General features: G+C 27.4%; 2 protein-coding genes across 2 annotated transcripts in view; one reads left to right on the top strand and one right to left on the bottom strand.

Annotated features, from left to right (window-relative positions):
- Positions 1-962: 962 nt before the first annotated feature.
- The window catches only part of LOC113378024 (male-specific lethal 3 homolog), a gene marked incomplete at its 3' end in the record, with an annotated part of 161,052 nt that continues 144,604 nt past the window's right edge, over positions 963-17,410 (top strand). The window contains 1 exon segment of the mRNA XM_026618522.1: positions 963-1,129.
- Positions 5,753-17,104, bottom strand: LOC113378529 (protein Malvolio-like). The gene is made up of 5 exons (XM_026619070.1): positions 16,995-17,104; positions 16,803-16,918; positions 15,678-15,769; positions 13,841-13,911; positions 5,753-5,850 (listed from the first exon to the last, which is right to left on the bottom strand). The coding sequence occupies exons 1-5, from the start codon at positions 17,102-17,104 to the stop codon at positions 5,778-5,780; spliced, it is 462 nt and encodes a 153-aa protein (XP_026474855.1). The 3' UTR covers positions 5,753-5,777.

Here is a 17,410-nt window from a genome sequence, read left to right as displayed (position 1 = left end):
CATATTTCAAGTACGACTTTGATTACATTATTGTTTGTAAATATTATACATATTTTTAATGCAATCATAAATATATAATTTATAATTTATCATTATATAAATGTGTATAATGATTGACAGCTGACACTAATAAATGTATGCATCACAAATGTTACCATATTACTAATATTAACATTATTCAAAATTGTTATATGATGTATTTATTTTTACTTAACTTAAATTTGCTTCTTTGTACAATAGCAAATAAGTTTTACTTCAATCGCGTGTGATCCTTACGCGCACCCTTTTTTTCGTTTTTATGCTTCTTTTTGTAGTTTGCTTGTCAGTAGAGTTAATTTTTAGATCCTTATTATCTTTATTCATTACATCACTTTTAAACCTAAAATTTAAATAAACCGCTTTAATCTAGAACATGAACATCGTACAAGAGGTTTAAATTAAATTAAGGCAACTGGCGCGCCTCTATCAGCATAAGCTACAACTATTAACGCAACGGTTAAGGGTCGGAGTTTCCTTCCTTCACAAATAAATTAATAATAATATTTATAGAATTAAATTAGAATTTCTATTTTTATATAATTATGTAGTAATGTAATTACATTGACAAGTATTTATAAATTCACTTAAGTACTTTTGAAATAAAAAATATTGACAAAGTACTAAGCACTATTTTGAACTGTCAAATGTGGTATTAAGTTAGTAACAAAATGGCAAATTTAAATAATATTAATTATACACATAAATATATATAAATACCTGTGATGTAACAAAAAAACAACATATAACAAAGTATATATTATATATTAAATATATTAGTTTATTATTATTTAAAATACGGACCTGACTTTATCCAAAAATTTCAAACATTTTTTCGTCTTCTGCGCAAAATGCAAAATGGCGTTAACTGTCATTCAGCAAATTTAACAAATTGCAAAAATCGTTTAGTCAGTATTAATTTTACAGTCTTATTGTTAATTTAACAATGATTTATAAAGTGCTAGTGTTAAATATGTACTTTGATTTTATGCTAAAGTGTTTTTGTAAACTATTTAATTTAAATTTAAACTCTCAAGTGCAAATTTAAAGAAATGTGTTGGAGAAGTTTGGAATGCGATTTGTTGGTTATGTGGTAAGTCGTTGAGCACATGTAATAAAATTATAGTAATTGATATATGTGTATATATATATATATATATATATATGCATATATATATTGTTATAACAAATCTTGATTTATAAATGTGTATAGATTTTTATGTTAAGAAACAGAAGTTTTGTTTTAACTTGGTATTTAACATCAGTCGAGTACTCTTTGAAGAGCTGATTTTTGCAAGCTTCATGTATATATATATATATATATATATATATATATATATATATATATATATATATATATATATATATAGATTAAGTACATTTGTTTTCGAAGAAGCTTGTGAGTTATATATTGTTTGTTTTGTTGATCGATGGGGATTTGGTTCATCGAAGAACATAATTGATTGACATTAAGGAGACTATTCGAATTAAGGAGACTATTCAAATAGTGATTTATACAAAGGTTTCATTTAATTCATTATAAAGATTATATAACTTGATTAAATTAATGTTTATCTTTCAAGTAATATTTAAAGTGTTAAATTAAATTTTATTCAGTACTTTCTATTCAATGCAAAGTGTATTTGCAAATAAAAAATGAAATATATATATATACAAAAGCATAAAAAACTTTATTATCACAATAGGAATTCTTGTAAAATATATTTTTATGCTTCTGTATATATATATTTTATATTTTATTTGCAAATATACTTGCAATTTGATTCATCTTGTATCAAATAAGCATCAATATTATATATTCTTTGTCTTGTTTATCAAATGATTTGTTTCATCGAAGAATTGCTAATAAATTGCTCTCTAAGATTGATTAGTCTAATCTAATTTGTGTAAACGTTATAATAATATAAACTTGTATAAATTTAATTAATTTCTAAAGTATTCACAATTATCACATCTTAACTAAATCTTGTCAACGAATGATGATTTTGTTCTCTTCGAAGACCATTTGAGTGTCATAAAAAGAAAAATACTCATATATTATATTTCTTGCTAAAATTTGTTGCAATAAGTTGGAATATATAAATATTGAAGAGTGGATTATTAAGATCAAAAGTTTAGGGGACAAACATAAGTATGTCTCGAGAAGGTTTTCAAGAAAGACATAATTACAGACAAAAATAAATAAAAACATGTAAAAAACATAAATCTAGCCAATTTGATAAATTTGTTTTAAAACAAATATATATGTGAAAAGTAATATGAAAAACAACCATAAAATAAACAAATGTAAAGAAACTCACCATACAAATAAATTTGAAAAAAAAAAACACAACTAGCTGTAAGTGGAATTCTGTCTTAAGGCAATTGAGGCATCGTGCCTTAAGGCAAATTGCTGGAACTTCCCGTACCAAAAATTATTATTTTTTTTAAAAACGATTAACATTTTTGAAAAAATTTTACTTCGAAAAAATAAAATTTTTGAGGAACTATAAATTGGACAAAAAATTACTTTTTTTGAAAAAAAAAATTTTTTTTTAAATTTTTTTTAAAAAAAATTATTTTTTAAATTTTTTTTTTTTTTTTTTTGAAAAAAAAAATGTTTTATTTATTTTGACATATTTTTGAAGATCTGAACTTTTTTTTCAAAGCAATCGTACTGCTTTAACTGCATAGAGACAAAATATAAAGCGCGTAAGCGCCGCGTCGCTGTGTAACGGATAAACATTGGTACGGAACCCATAGGAATGTAAACAAAATTTATACTTATCGTTAAAATCTCTATAACATATCTGATAATTTGAGGTGCGTATGTCTAATGATCATTTTTGATCGCAAAATGGCATTTTTTTTTACTTTTTTCGTTATATCTCCGAAACCGCTAGACCTGCCCTCATGAAATTCTGATCAATTCTTCATCTTGTCAATACAAGTAAAATGTTTTTTGAATTATTCAAATCGGACGCTCCGTTCTCTTAAAAACTGAGTTACCGTTTTCGGCACTTCTTGCCCCGTATCTTCGGAACGGCTAGGCCTGCCTTCGCCAAAAACTAATCAGCACGTCTCCTTATCAATACAAATCGAATGTTTTTTGAATTATCCAAATCGATTCATTCATGTTCCCGAAATCGTCGACGAAAATTTGTATCCGCACATACATACACACACGTACATACATACATACATACATACATACATACATACACACACACACACACACACACATACATCCATTTTTTCTAAGGTATGCCAAAATGTTCAGAAACCTTTGAAACGTAAATATATATATAAATTTTCATTTTTTTGCGATTACTATAACTTACCCTACGGGAAGTTAAAAACACACGAAATTGCTCGAAAAAAAAATGAAAAAAAAATGATAAAATGTCAAGTTATGATAAATATTTTTTATATTGTTTTAAATTCTAACCCTGAAATATATAATTGTAGCACTGAAGATGGGTCAAATCAAGACCCGAAACGTATGTTCTCTGAATAGAAACATTTTCTTTTAATAAAACTGTTTTTAATTACTGGATGGATGCCCGAGAAACAGTTTTATTATATATTATATATATATATATATATATATATATATATATATATATATATATAGAATTTTATGATATGAGTGGAACGGATATTAATTGTTTAATATGAACAAAACATCACTTAGATTTTTTTATCACAACTTTATTTTATTATTACAAACGTTTCGAGACTAAGGTGTGCCTCATCATCAGTGTAATTTCAATAACAGTTATTTATTACAAAAGATTCTTTTTAATATTTTATTTAAAACTAAATTTGGACTTTTTAATATAAAATCTGAGTGATGTTTTGTTCATATTAAACAATTATATATATATATATATATATATATATATATATATATATATATATACAAGTCTACTGACGAGCAAATTGAAAAATGAGGTAAATTTTTTTTCAAGGCTACAAAGCGAACAAAATTGGTACACAATAAATTTGATCATTGTTTCAAAGAAAAATGACTCTACTGGTGAGCAAATGCAGAAAAAAGTAGTAAAATGTCTTTTAATTTAGTAAAAGGATTTACTGACGAGCAAAATCTTTGAAGAATTATTAGAACATAATTAATATTAACAGACGTAAAAAATCTTTTGAAAAAAAAGAATTCTACTGACGAGCAAATTGTGATTAATATTAAAAAATATGACTTTAGAGAAAACAGAACTCGACTGACGAGCAAAATCGGAATTTATAAAAAGGATTCTACTGATATATGAAAAATCTGTGAAGAATTATTTAAATATTGTATACGAGAAAAAAATAAGAATGAAAGTCAAATTATGTTTTAGAAAAAAGGGACTCTACTGACGAGCAAATTCAAAAACTATTAATGAAATATAATTTAAGAAAGAAAAGAAACTCTACTGATGAGCAAGTTATTTGAAAAATTATTAGAAAAGAGCATTCTACTGACGACGAAATTGTGATTAATAATAAAAAATGTGATTTTCGAAAAGAAAGAACTCTACCTACGAGCAAAATCGGAATTTATTAAAAAGAATTCTACTGAAATGCAAAATCTGTGAAGAAAATAAGAATAAAAGTTAAATTTCATTTTAACGAGCAAATTTAGAGAAATTCTCGAAATAAATTTTGTCATACATACATTAACATACTTTATACAATTAGGGTGTCAAACGATTTGGAATAACTTATTGTTAGACAAAAATTTTAAAATTTTTTAGACAAAAACAATAACTTCTCTTTTGGAAAATTAATAATAAATTATGGGAGCAATTCTAGCTTATAAAATGTCATGGCAACGCTATTTTATGCTTGTTTCTTGGTAGTGAAAACAGTGAAAATGCCTATCTATTTGCTGTACGATCAGGCGTATTTTACACATAAATAAAGCAAGGAAAAATGTTATGATAACAAAATCCTCGAACATGCCTCCTTACTTGTTTTTTTGTAAAAATACGCCTGGTCGCGCTGCAAACAGATAGACATTCTCACAAGAAACAAGCATATGATAGTTATCATTTTATGAAGCAGAATTTCCCGGTGTTTATATATATATATATATATATATATATATATATATATATATTAATTCATAGACATTTATGATTGTTTTTAAACAAAATTCAAATAATTTACCAAAGTACGAAACTTTTATTAACTACATATTTCCAATTTTACAAAGTCTCTTTTTCTAATTACATTTTTTTTTACAAATTTCAACTCTATTTAGTATTTACATCAACATAATTTATTCTAGAAATGATATTTGGGAACTTTTGGAATTAACTAAATGTAAGTTATGAGCTAAACTTAAACAAGGCATAATAGATTTATGTCTTATATGTAAAAATACAAACTTTTAACTAAACTAAAAACTCGTATTTTCAACAATCACAAAAGATAAAGTAGTCGAGAGAAGTAGTAATAAAACTTTTTTTTTTTTAATTTTAATTTTACAATGAACTAAAACTTCTACATTTTGGAAAACAAAATTACTAATTTCATAAAAAGTCTTCTAACCAAAAATATTTATTTGAAATTATAAAATGAAGAAACTCGACTTAAATTCTTTCAACTCACAGTAAAAGAAATAGATAATTATTTTCGATTTAAAAAAATTCTTTGTTGTTTGAATAATAATAATTATTAATTAGATATAAATAAAAGATTTCAATATTTTTGCTAATAATTATAAATAAATCTTTTGTTCAAGAATGTAAAATATTTTCGGTGCTTCGATTGAATTGTGACAAGTCCTGGATGACTGACAAGGTACCCGTACTGTAAAATAAAAGTAAAATATTAATAATTATTATTACATAAATTTATTTAATTATTATTACTAAAATTTATAGCTTTGTCATGATAATAAAATGTTATTAATAACAAAATCAATGTATATAATAATAAAATTAATCTTAAATTAATAGGGTAATTCTGAAGCTGTAAAAATGTTTATCTATTTGCTGTGTAATCAGGCGTATTTTACATAAAAACAAGTAAGGGGGAATGTTCGATAATTCTGTTATTATAGCATTCTTCCTTGCTTTGTTTATATGTAAAATACGCCTGATCGCACGGCAAATAAATAGACATTTTCACAGTTTTCATTACCAATAAACAAGCATAAAATAGCGTTTTATAATAAAACTGCCCCATTAATTTAAGATTGATTTTATTATTACTAATTCTATCAGATATGATATTTGTCCGGGACTTAATCGTAGACTTATATAATAGGTTTTGAATTGACTAAATTGGTACCCAGGAAATATTAGAGGCCTATGTTATGTGGTTTAATTATAAAAACTAAAGTTCTAAGTTTTAGTCATTTTAATTATAAATTCTATTGGATGATATTAATGAGCCTATTATCCGATACTTTTGTTCATGATGTTATTGTAAGGGTAATAGTTATTCTCGGTTACATGTTTTATCTCATATGGTAATACTAAAAACTTCAAGAAGTTCAAAATAATTAGTAGTCCTGCGTTGAGCTTGTAAATAAAATAGGCGTGAAGTCTAACTAATGTTATTTTGGTATTTGGAGGTTAGTTTTCGTGTAAACAAGACTTAAGAAGGGAGAAAGAATCTTACTGACGAGCAAACACGATTTCAAGAGAATTAAGGGACTCTACTGACTAGCAAACGGGATTTGAAGGCGAAGAAACTCTACGGACGAGCAAACATGATTTAAAAAGAATAAAGGAACTCTACTGACGGGCAAACTGAAAATTTGTCAGAAATAAAAAAGACTATGCCGGCGAGCAAACAGGAGACTCTTAAATAAAGAGTCTCTACTGACGAGCAAATTGAAAATTTGGCAGAAACATGAAAAACGACTCTACTGACGACCTGGAAGATGAAAAAGAATTTAAATAACGACTCAGATAATAAAAAAAGAGTTTACTAACGAGAAAATTGAAAATGAAAGGAAAAGGGACTCTACTGACGAGCAAATTAAAAATTAAAGAAAAATGGACTTTACTGACGAGCAAACTGAAATTATGCGATGAAGGACTCTACTGACGAGCAAGGAATTAAAGAAGAAAAAAGAAATTTACTGATGATAAAAACGATTTAAAGACAATAAAGGTACTCTACTGTCGAGTAGACACGATTTTAGGATAACAAAGGAACTCTACTGACGAGAAAACTGAATATTTGGTAGGAAGAATAAAAAGACTTTACTGACGACCTGGAAAATAGAAGACTCTACTGACGACATAGAAGACGTAAAAGGACTCTGCTTATAAGCAAACTGAAATTTTGACACGAAAAGAGAAAATGACGATCTAAAAGATGAAAAAAGACTCTACCGATGAGCAAACTCAAATTATAGAAAAAATGGATTCTCTTGACAAGCAAACTAAAAATAAAAGATAAAGGAACTCTACTGATGAGCAAACTAAAAATTCAAGAAGAAGAGATTCAATTGTCAATCAAACTGAACATGAAGGAAAAAATAATTCTACTGACAAGCAAACACGATGTGAAAATAAAAATTGAACTCTACTGAGAAGCAAACTGAATATTTGGCAGTAATCAAAAAGGACTCTACTGACAAGCAAATTGAAAATGAAAGGAAAAACGACGCTACTGAAGGGCAAAGTAAAAATAAAAGATAAGGAGACTCTGCTGTTGAGCAAACTGAAATTGTAGGGAAAAGGGACTTTACCGACGAGCAAACTAAAAATAAGCGAAATAAGGACTCTACTGACGAGCAAACCAAAATAAGAAATATATAAAAGGACTCTACTGACAAGCAAACTCTAACAAGATGTAAAGAGAACTGAAATAAGATAAAATGGAAAAGAGACTTTGCTGACGAGCAAACTAAATAAAATAAGAAAGGAACTCTACTGATGAACAATGTAAAAATAAATGGAAAAAGAACTGTACTGACGAGCAAATTCAGAAATTATTGGTAAAACGTCATTTGAAAACGAGTAGATTCGAATATAAAAAGAGGACTATACTGACGAACAACTTATGAACATGGTCTTAAAAATTTAGTATCAAACGATTCAGAGTGACTTGAAACGTCGCGAAAAAATAAAATTAGCAACTCGGATTTTCTGACGAAAACATTTAAAACGGGAAGTTAAAAAAGTCAAATATTTTACATAAATATATTTCGCTATATCTTTGCGGTAAAAGCTTAGACTTGCAACAGGACAGCATGATAACAAGCAGTAATAATACTTAAAATTTTTGTTTTGGGAATAGATTTCTCCTTCTAGAAATTTATAAGAAGTGAAAATAATAATAATCCAAGCAAATTAATAACAAAATCTATACGCTCTACCTATTTTTCTGAATTTTAATTATTTTTTTATAATTAAACCACTTATCATAGGCCTATAATATTTTGAGGGATTCATTTTGACTATCGACTCTAACATCATGCAAAGTTTCATAGAAATCTGAGATGGAAAAACATGAGGTTGTCCTTGTGAGACTAAAATCTTAGATTAAATCTTCGATTTAAGACTTACAATAAATCAGAGACTAAATCTTGGGCTATTATTAAGACTTGTACTAAATCTCAGGCTAGTTTAGGACTTTTTCAAATTTTTTTTTTGGACTTCTTTTAAGACTTCTATTTCATAAAACCTCTGACTAGTTTTAGACATGAACTTAAATTGTAATTAAAATATAAACAAAACGAAGACTTTGACTAAAATAGAAACTAAACTTAATCTTAAATTTGATTTGCCCATTTATACTAGACTTAGACTAAAACTAACTTAAACCTAAAATGTGCAAATAGAAAAAAGTGAACCCAGGAACATTCAATAGATTAATATTCAAGCAAAATAAATTTATTATAATATAATCCCACATGTATGTATATATATATATATATATATATATATATTATACATATTCATATATGTTGCAATACTTACTTACAATTATTATAATTAAGTCTTCTCTGTGTTTTTTATTATTTTGGTGTCATAGAAATTCCGTGATTTGTGTTTTAGTAGATTTTAAACTGAAATAGAATTGTTAGCACAGATAGAAGTATAGAATTAGACCAAATAGTAAAGATTAAGTAAAGTAACACACCACACATAAGATAAGATAAGATAAGATAAGCGATAATAACATGTAATATAATTATAAAGAAAATGCTACATATAAAGTGCGACAGCAAAGGCCATGGTTGTAGAAAATGATGAATGGTTTAAAGGTTTGCTAAACGTTGGTTGGAGTATTTGATAAAGGTGGTTTTTTGTGATAAGTGTATTTTTTTTGAAAATTTTCGCGGCGATTTTTTGCGGCATTAATGAAGTCCGGTATTATGTCAGGAGTACTATATATAGTATGATAATAAATTTTTAGATGTGATAATGACGTTGAGTATTTTTGAGAAAAATAATAATTTTGAAAGCTGATGATTTTTGACAAAGTTAAAATAGAAGATCGTGTATATTAGTTTGATTTTAGAGTCCGTAAGTTTCGTTTTCTTTATGTTTGCTCGTCAGTAGAGTCCCTGTCCTCTTTTATTTCACTTCGTGTGTCGGTAAAGTCCCTTTCTTTCAGCTCGTTCGTCAGTAGAATTCTTTTTCCTATTTTACTTGAGTTTGCTTGTTAGTATAGTCCCTTTGGTAATCAAATCAAAATTTTGCTCGTCAGTAGAGTCATTTTCTGTTTTTTTTATTTTAGTTTGCTTGTCAGTAGAGTCCCTTTTGTTTCCATCACTGTGAGCAAAATTAGGTTTGCTCGTCAGTAGAGTCCTTTTTTTTTCTATTTCAGTTTGCTCGTCAGTAGAGTATTTTTTTATTTTTCTGCCAAATATTCGGTTTGCTCGTCCGTAGAGTTCCTTTTATATCTTAAAATAGTCTCTTTTAGAGACTATAGACAGTAGAGTACCTTTATTCTTTTTAAATCGTTTTTCACGTCAGTGGAGTTCTTTCTTTTTTTATATTTCCGTTTGCTCCTCAGTAGAGTCCCTTTTTTGTTATTGTCTAGATTATTTAATTATTTGCTTGTCAGTAGAGTCCCTTTTTAATTTTTTACAATATTTTATTTTTTGTTCGTCAGTAGAGTTCTTTCCTCTTTTTTATTTTAGTTTGCTCGTCAATAGAATCCTTTTCTCCTTTTTATTTCAATTTGCTCCTCAGTAGAGTCATTTTCTCTCTTTTATTTTAGCCTGCTCGTCAGTAGAGTCCCTTTTATCTCTTATTTCAGATTGCTCGTCAGTAGAGTACTTTTTTCGTTTAAAATTAATTTGCTCGTCAGTAGAGTTCCTTTTATCTCTTATTTTAGTTTGCTCGTCAGTACAGTCTTTTATTTCTCTTATTTTGGTTTGCTTATGAGTCCTTTTTTCGTTCAAAATTCGTGCTCGTCAATAGCGTTCTTTTTCCATTTCTTCAGTTTGCTCGTCAGTAGAGTCCTTTTTCCATTTTATTTCAGTTTGCTCGTCAGTAGAGTCCCTTTTTCTTTTAATTTTAGTTTGCTTGTCACTAATTTGTTTTGCCTATTATTTTAGTTTCTTCGTCAGTAGAGTCCCATCCTCGCCCTATTTCGCCAGTAGGGTTATTTTTATCTAAAATTACATTTTTTTAATAATTTAAGAATTGCTTGTCAGCAGAGTCCTTCATTTTGAAAAATTTCCATTTTATTTCTTTACTATTTGTTTACTATATTGCTATATATGTATAAGGTTGAACGGCTAGTCCATTTTGGGTAAAACATTTTGTATAGAATTGTAATTATTTAAAAATATGTTAAGTTTTAGTGCATATATATATACACATATATATAAATATATATATATATATATATATATATTAATGCATATATTTGTGTATTTATTAACAACCATGGCCTTTGCTCCAACCAAATCTACCTTAAAATATAAATTATTAAAAGCACCAAAAAATTTACCCAAAAAAATCGCTTCAGCCGTTTTAACGTTCACCCAAAGCAGCTAAAGAGACCTTAACAACCCTAATACAAAAAAAAATCGAAAATCAAATAAATAAAACATTAATTAAACACAAGCTTATTAATCGGGCAATTTTGCCTCATAACATAGCGTTGTCATGGCAACAAACTGTAAAAAAGTCTAACTGTTTGCTGTGCAATCAGGCGTATTTCACATATAAACAAGCAAGGAAGAATGTTCAGTAGAGTTCTTTCTTCTTTTATATTTCAGTTTGCTCTTCAGTAGAGTCCCTTTTTTTATTATTGTCTAGATTATTTAATCATTGATTTTTTACAATATCTAATTATTTGCTCGTCAGTGGAGTCCTTTTTATTTTCTACAATATTTAATTATTTGTTCGTCAGTAGGTTCTTTACTCTTTTTATTTCAGTTTGCTTGTTTTTACTATTAATTTTCAAATTTGTTAGTAGAATCCACCTTTTTGTAAAATGTCTACTTCATTTTTTTCTAAATTGAAATTTTACTATTTATTTGCAAACTCGGAAACTACTATCAATTTGTTAGGAAAGAATTCTACTGACAAGCAAATTTAGAAATTATTAGTAAAATTTCATTTAACAAAAAATGTAAAGGACTCTACTGACGAGCAAATTCGAAAGTTATTTCTAAACTGCCATTTGAGAACAAATAGAACTCTACTGACGATCAAAATCGGAAATAATAGTAATATTATGAAATTTAGTGTGCTCGTCAGTAGAGTTTCCTTTCGTTTTATGGTAAAGTTCGAGGATTCTAAAAGAATCCTCGAACATTCCCCCGGACTTGTTTTTTTGTAAAATACGCCTGAACGCACTGCAAACAGATAGACATTTTTACAGTTTTCTTGGCGTATTTATATTGATTAGCAAAATGAAAACGAAAAAAAAGAATTTGCATAGTTTAACACTCAAGCATATTTTTTTTTAAAAAAAACTTACGATAGATACATCTCGTTCTTGTCGTCATCTTAAATTATTTTTTTAATTAATTATTTACAAGATTTTTGTTTTAATGATGTGTTTTCTTTAATCGTTAGCACTGAAACAAATACCAGGAATAAGATAATGTAGATAAAGATACTTTAGATAACAGTACACCAGGAGAAAGAATTAGATAAGATAAGGTGAGATAAAATATATGTCTTTGTAACTAGTTATTCTTTATATTCTCTATAACTTATTTTAGTTGTAAGTGGCATTTTGCCTTAAAGCGAACTGCATGAACTTTTCTTGAATGTGCAAATAATAATTAGTCACACGAATCGAAACACGATTCAGAGTGACATGAAACATCGAAAACATAAACTATTTCTTCGTTAATAAAAGTTTGCTAAGAAAAACTTGCTAAAAAACAAATGTAGTCAGTAGAGTCCTTTTTCATTTTCTTTAGTTTGCACGTCAGTAGAGTCCTTTTTATTTTCCCCTTCAATTTGCTCGTCAGTAGAGTCCCTTTTGCATTTTATTTCAGTTTGCTTGTCAGTAGAGTCCCTTTTTACTTTTTTTTATTTTGCTCGTCAGTAGAGGTTCTTTTGCTATATTTAGTTTGCTCGTCAGTAAAGGTTTTGTCTCTTCTTTTAGTTTGCTCGTAAGTAGAGTCCTTTTTATAATTTATTTTGGTTTTAGTAGAGTTCATTTTGTGTCTTATTTTAGTTTGCTCGTCAGTAGAGTCCTTTTTATATTTTATTTTAGCTTGCTTTCAGTAGAGTCCCTTTTGTTATATTGTTTTTAGCCTTCAGTAGAGTCCTTTTTTATTTCCCGCTTCAATTTGCTTGTCAGTAGAGTCACTTTTTATTTTTCTCTTCAATTTTCTCGTAAGTAGAGTCTCCTTTGTCTCTTATTACAGTTTGCTCATCAGTAGAGTCCCTTTTTATTTTTTTAAGTTTACTCATCAGTAGAGTTTCTTTCTTTCTTATTTCAGTTCCCTTTATAAAAAATAGAAAGAAATAGGAAGATGTGAAAGCTAGATAGTCAGTAGAGTCCTTTTTTACATTAAATGACATTTTTTAAATAATTTTCGAGTTTGCTCGTCAGTAGAGCTTTTTTGTATTAAATTATATTTTACCAATATTTCGATAAGTGATAAATAGATAAATTATTACTTGTTCATTTCCAATAGAATTCCATTTTTTCATTGTTCCAGTTTGATCATAAGTAGAGTTCTTTTTGCTATTTCTTTTGAAATTTGATTCATTTGTCATTGCAATCAGTCGAGTCCTTTTATTCTGTTTATGTAGTTTGCTCGTCAGTAGAGTCTTTTTAGATCCTCATAAATTTAGTTTGCTGTCAGTAGAGTCCTTTTTGTTCCTCATAATAAAATTAAGTTTGCTGGTTAGTACTGTGCACTTTTTCAATTTTGTGTAAATATGCAACTAAACTATTTTTTTGAAATTGAATTCGAAATGAAATGACGATTATTGGAAATGTTCTGGAGATAAATTGATTTATGATTTACATTTGGTTTGCTTAAATATAACAAACGAGATAGAAAAAAAATAATGAAACAATTACAGTATTTGTTGTAATAATATATTTGAAAACGTTTAAAATTTCTCGAAATTTTCACGGTACGGGAAGTTCCAGCAATTTGCCTCAAGGCACGATGCCATACACCACTAGTTTTTAATGCTACTTGCACTAACTCATAGAAATAACTACTCATAAAAAACAACTCGTTTATTATTAAATTTTGTTCATAAGTTTCATTTATTACATCTTAAGACATATATTTTATCTCGTATAAATAAGCACCCAATTATATAAGTATATATACTTTTGACATTAACCCAACTACTTTAAGTACAACCCTGTATTAATATTTACTTGTAAGACTTACCTCGAGTAACTCGTTTGATTATCGATGGGGCTCGAATCAGCATCGGACGTCATCACATAGTTTTGCACAAACTAATAAAAATAGAAAAAATAATATATATATATATTATATAATAAATAATATATATATAATAATATATAAAATAATAATATATATATATATATATATATATGACACGTAACACGGTCTCTAAACTGACATGTTCGTTTGGAAAAACCTTTTTTATAAAAAAATATATTATTTATTTTAATTTTACTATTTTTTTTTAAAAAAAATTCATAACTTGATGTCTTATCAATTTTTTATTTCATATTTAATAATTTTTTAGTACAATTTTGTTGTGTTTTTTGTGTTATTTTTTAAAAACTTATTTGTATGCATTGAAGATAGGTCAAATCAAGACCCGAAACGTATGTTTCTCTAAATAAAAACATTTTTCAATAAAACCGCTTTTTAATTACTGGATGGATGCCCAAGAAACAATTTTATTATATATATATATATATATATATATATATATATATATATCTTCATTTTGGAACCAAAAGATAAAAATGACTCTACTGACATGAAAAATAAAAATCATTATTGAACTAAATCAGGAAAGGGACTCTACTGACGAGCAAACTTAAAAAATGGACTCTACTGACGAGCAAATTGAAGAGTAAGATAAAAAAGGACTCTACTGACGAGAAAACTGAAAATAATATATAAAAGGGACTCTACTGACGAGCAACCTAAATATAACAAAAGGGACTCTACTGACGAGCAAATTGAATAGATAAATAAAAAGGAACTCTACTGACAAGCAAACTAAATATAACATATAAAAGGGACTCTACTGACGAGCAAATTAAAATTCATTATTGGTTTGGGTCAAAAAGGACTCTACTGACTAGCAAAATGAAAATCATTATTGACCAAAATAGGAAAGGGACTCTACTGACGAGCAAAATTAAATTCACTAAAAACAAGATAGAAAAGGGACTCTACTGACGAACAAAATAAAATTAATTATTGATTCGTAACAAAAACGACTCTACTGACGAATAACATGAAATGAATTAATTCATAACAAAAAAGGGCTTTACTGACGAGCAGAGTAAAATTCATTTTTGAACCAAAAGAGAAAAGGGACATTACTGACGTGAAAACTAAAATTCATTATGAAACTAAATCAGGAAAGGGACTCTACTGACGAGCAAACAAATTCCTTATTAGTTTGGGTCAAGAAAGGACTCTACTGACTAGCAAAATGAAAATCATTATTGAACTAAATCAGAAAAGGGACTCTACTGACGAACAAAATTAAATTCATTATTGGTTTGAGTCAAAAAGGACTCTACTGACTAGCAAAATGAAAATCATTATTGAACTAAATCAGAAAAGGGACTCTACTGACGAACAAAATAAAATTAATTATTGATTTGTAACAAAAAAGGATTCTACTGACGAATAACATGAAATTAATTAATTCATAACAAAAAAGGGCTTTACTGACGAGCAGAGTAAAATTCATTTTTCAACCAAAAGAGAAAAGGGACATTACTGACGTGAATACTAAAATTCATTATGAAACTAAATCAGGAAAGGGACTCTACTGACGAACAAAATAAAATTCATTATTGATTCGTAACAAAAAAGGACTCTACTGACGAGGAAAGTAAAATTCGTTATTGAACTACATCAGGAAAGGGACTCTACTGACGAGCAAACTAAAATTCGTTAGTCATTATATTAAAAAAATTATTTTAGTATAAAAAATGACTACATATATATATATATATATATATATATATATATATATATATATATATATATATATATATTATCTTACCGATAAATTAGCTATACTCCTGCAACCCATACTCGCAGACATGTGTATCACCAGGTACAAACAGAATAACAAATACAGTATTCCAAATATCACTGAAAAGATATAAAATTGAATATAAATATAAGATAAAACTAAAATGAAATCGTGAATATTAAATAATTTATTTATACTGATAACAATGTTTGTACGGAACCCTTTGGGTTTCTTAAGTTTGTCTATACGATATTCAAAAAGTACTCATTGAGACCTTTTATTTGATACCCCACATGATATATGTGACGTCACAAAATCTTTATCGGTTGTACTATATATAGTTCGGCAACCCAATGGTCTCTTTTCGTTACCTCTTGTAACTTTTGAACGGTTTGTCCGAGATAAATGGAACCTTCGGTGAATTTGTTGTAAATTGTATTAGTAAGAACATAATCAAATATTTTGAGTAACTTTTGAACAAAAAAATTAAATAAGTAATTTATACAATTTGTTTTTTTTATTTTTCAAATTTTTAAGTATGATATTATTATTGTGCTCAAGACCTTTCATTTGATACCCGACATGATATATATGACGTCACAAAATCTTTATACGCTGTATTATATATAGTTCGGCAACCCAATGGTCTCTTTTCGTTACCTCTTGTAACTTTTGAACGGTTTGTCCGAGATAAATGGAATATTTGGTGAAATTATTGTAAATTGTATTAGTAAAAACATAATCGAATATTTTGAGTAACTTCTGAACAAAACTTCAAATTAGACATTGAATAAGTAATTTACATGAAATTATTTTGATTTTTCAATACTATAAGCATGATATTAGTACAGTGCTCGTCGCTACCTTTGATTTGATACCCCACATGCCGTATGTGACGTCACAACATCTTTACCCGCTGTACTATTTATAGTTCGGCAACCCAATGGTCTACTTTTGTTACGTCTCTTGTAACTTTGGAACCGTTCGTTTCATATGAATGGTGTCTTCGAGAAATTTGTGCAAAATTAAAATATAAATACTACTGTATTACTTAAAAAACGGTAGAAGCAAAGATGTTAATAATATTAATTTGTAGTAAAATTAGTTAATAATATTTAGTATCTATTAATTCTAATATTAATTACTACTTACCTATAAGAGCTAAATAACCTTCCGTCAAGTCTCCATTATTAACTTGGTCGACCACAAAATAAATATTGATTGCAATTACTAAAATCGATAGAAGGATTGCAACGACTGAATTAACCCTGCAAAAAAATAATATAAAATTAATATAAAAATAAATTTCTCATTTTATTTATTTCAAAATTAAATTGAATGGGCCTATTCTCGGATAACATAGAACAAATAAGAGTACGTTCAAGAATTATTGCTTTGTCAGTAGAGTCTTTTCTTTTTCTTAAAAATTTCCAAATTTCCGAATTTTCTGACATATTACTAAAAGTTTCCGAATTTGCTTGTCAGAAGAGTGTTCTATTTTTTCAAATTTTCAAATTTGCTCGTCAGTAGAGTCCTTAGTTTTTCTTCAAATGACATTTTTCAGAATAATTTCATAATTTGCTCGTCAGTAGAGTTCTTTCTGTGTTATTAAATAACATTTTTCAGAGTAATTTTTAAATTTGCTCATCAGTAGAGTTCTTTCTTGTAAAATGATATACATACTATAATTTCCGACTTTGCTCGTCAGTAGAGTGACGAAGAAATGACATTTTTTAGAATAATTTGTCCTTTGCTTGTCC

Source organism: Ctenocephalides felis, unplaced genomic scaffold, assembly GCF_003426905.1.
Source record: "Ctenocephalides felis isolate EL2017-DRISC unplaced genomic scaffold, ASM342690v1 CF-g0.4_SCAFFOLD_01886, whole genome shotgun sequence".
NCBI classification, from domain to species: Eukaryota; Metazoa; Arthropoda; class Insecta; order Siphonaptera; family Pulicidae; genus Ctenocephalides; species Ctenocephalides felis.
Note: the sequence above shows the minus strand (reverse complement) of the source record. Positions and strands in the feature narration are given on the sequence as shown.

Bases quoted from the DNA above. Each gene is read 5' to 3' on its own strand.
- LOC113378529 (XM_026619070.1), bottom strand. From the start codon at position 17,104: ATGTCAGAAAATTCGGAAATTTGGAAATTTTTAAGAAAAAGAAAAGAC. The intron at 15,770-16,802 runs GTAAGTAGTAAT...ATATCTTTTCAG, and splicing joins AGGTTATTTAGCTCTTATAG to TGATATTTGGAATACTGTAT. The intron at 13,912-15,677 runs GTAAGATAATAT...TATTTTTATTAG, and splicing joins GGAGTATAGCTAATTTATCG to TTTGTGCAAAACTATGTGAT.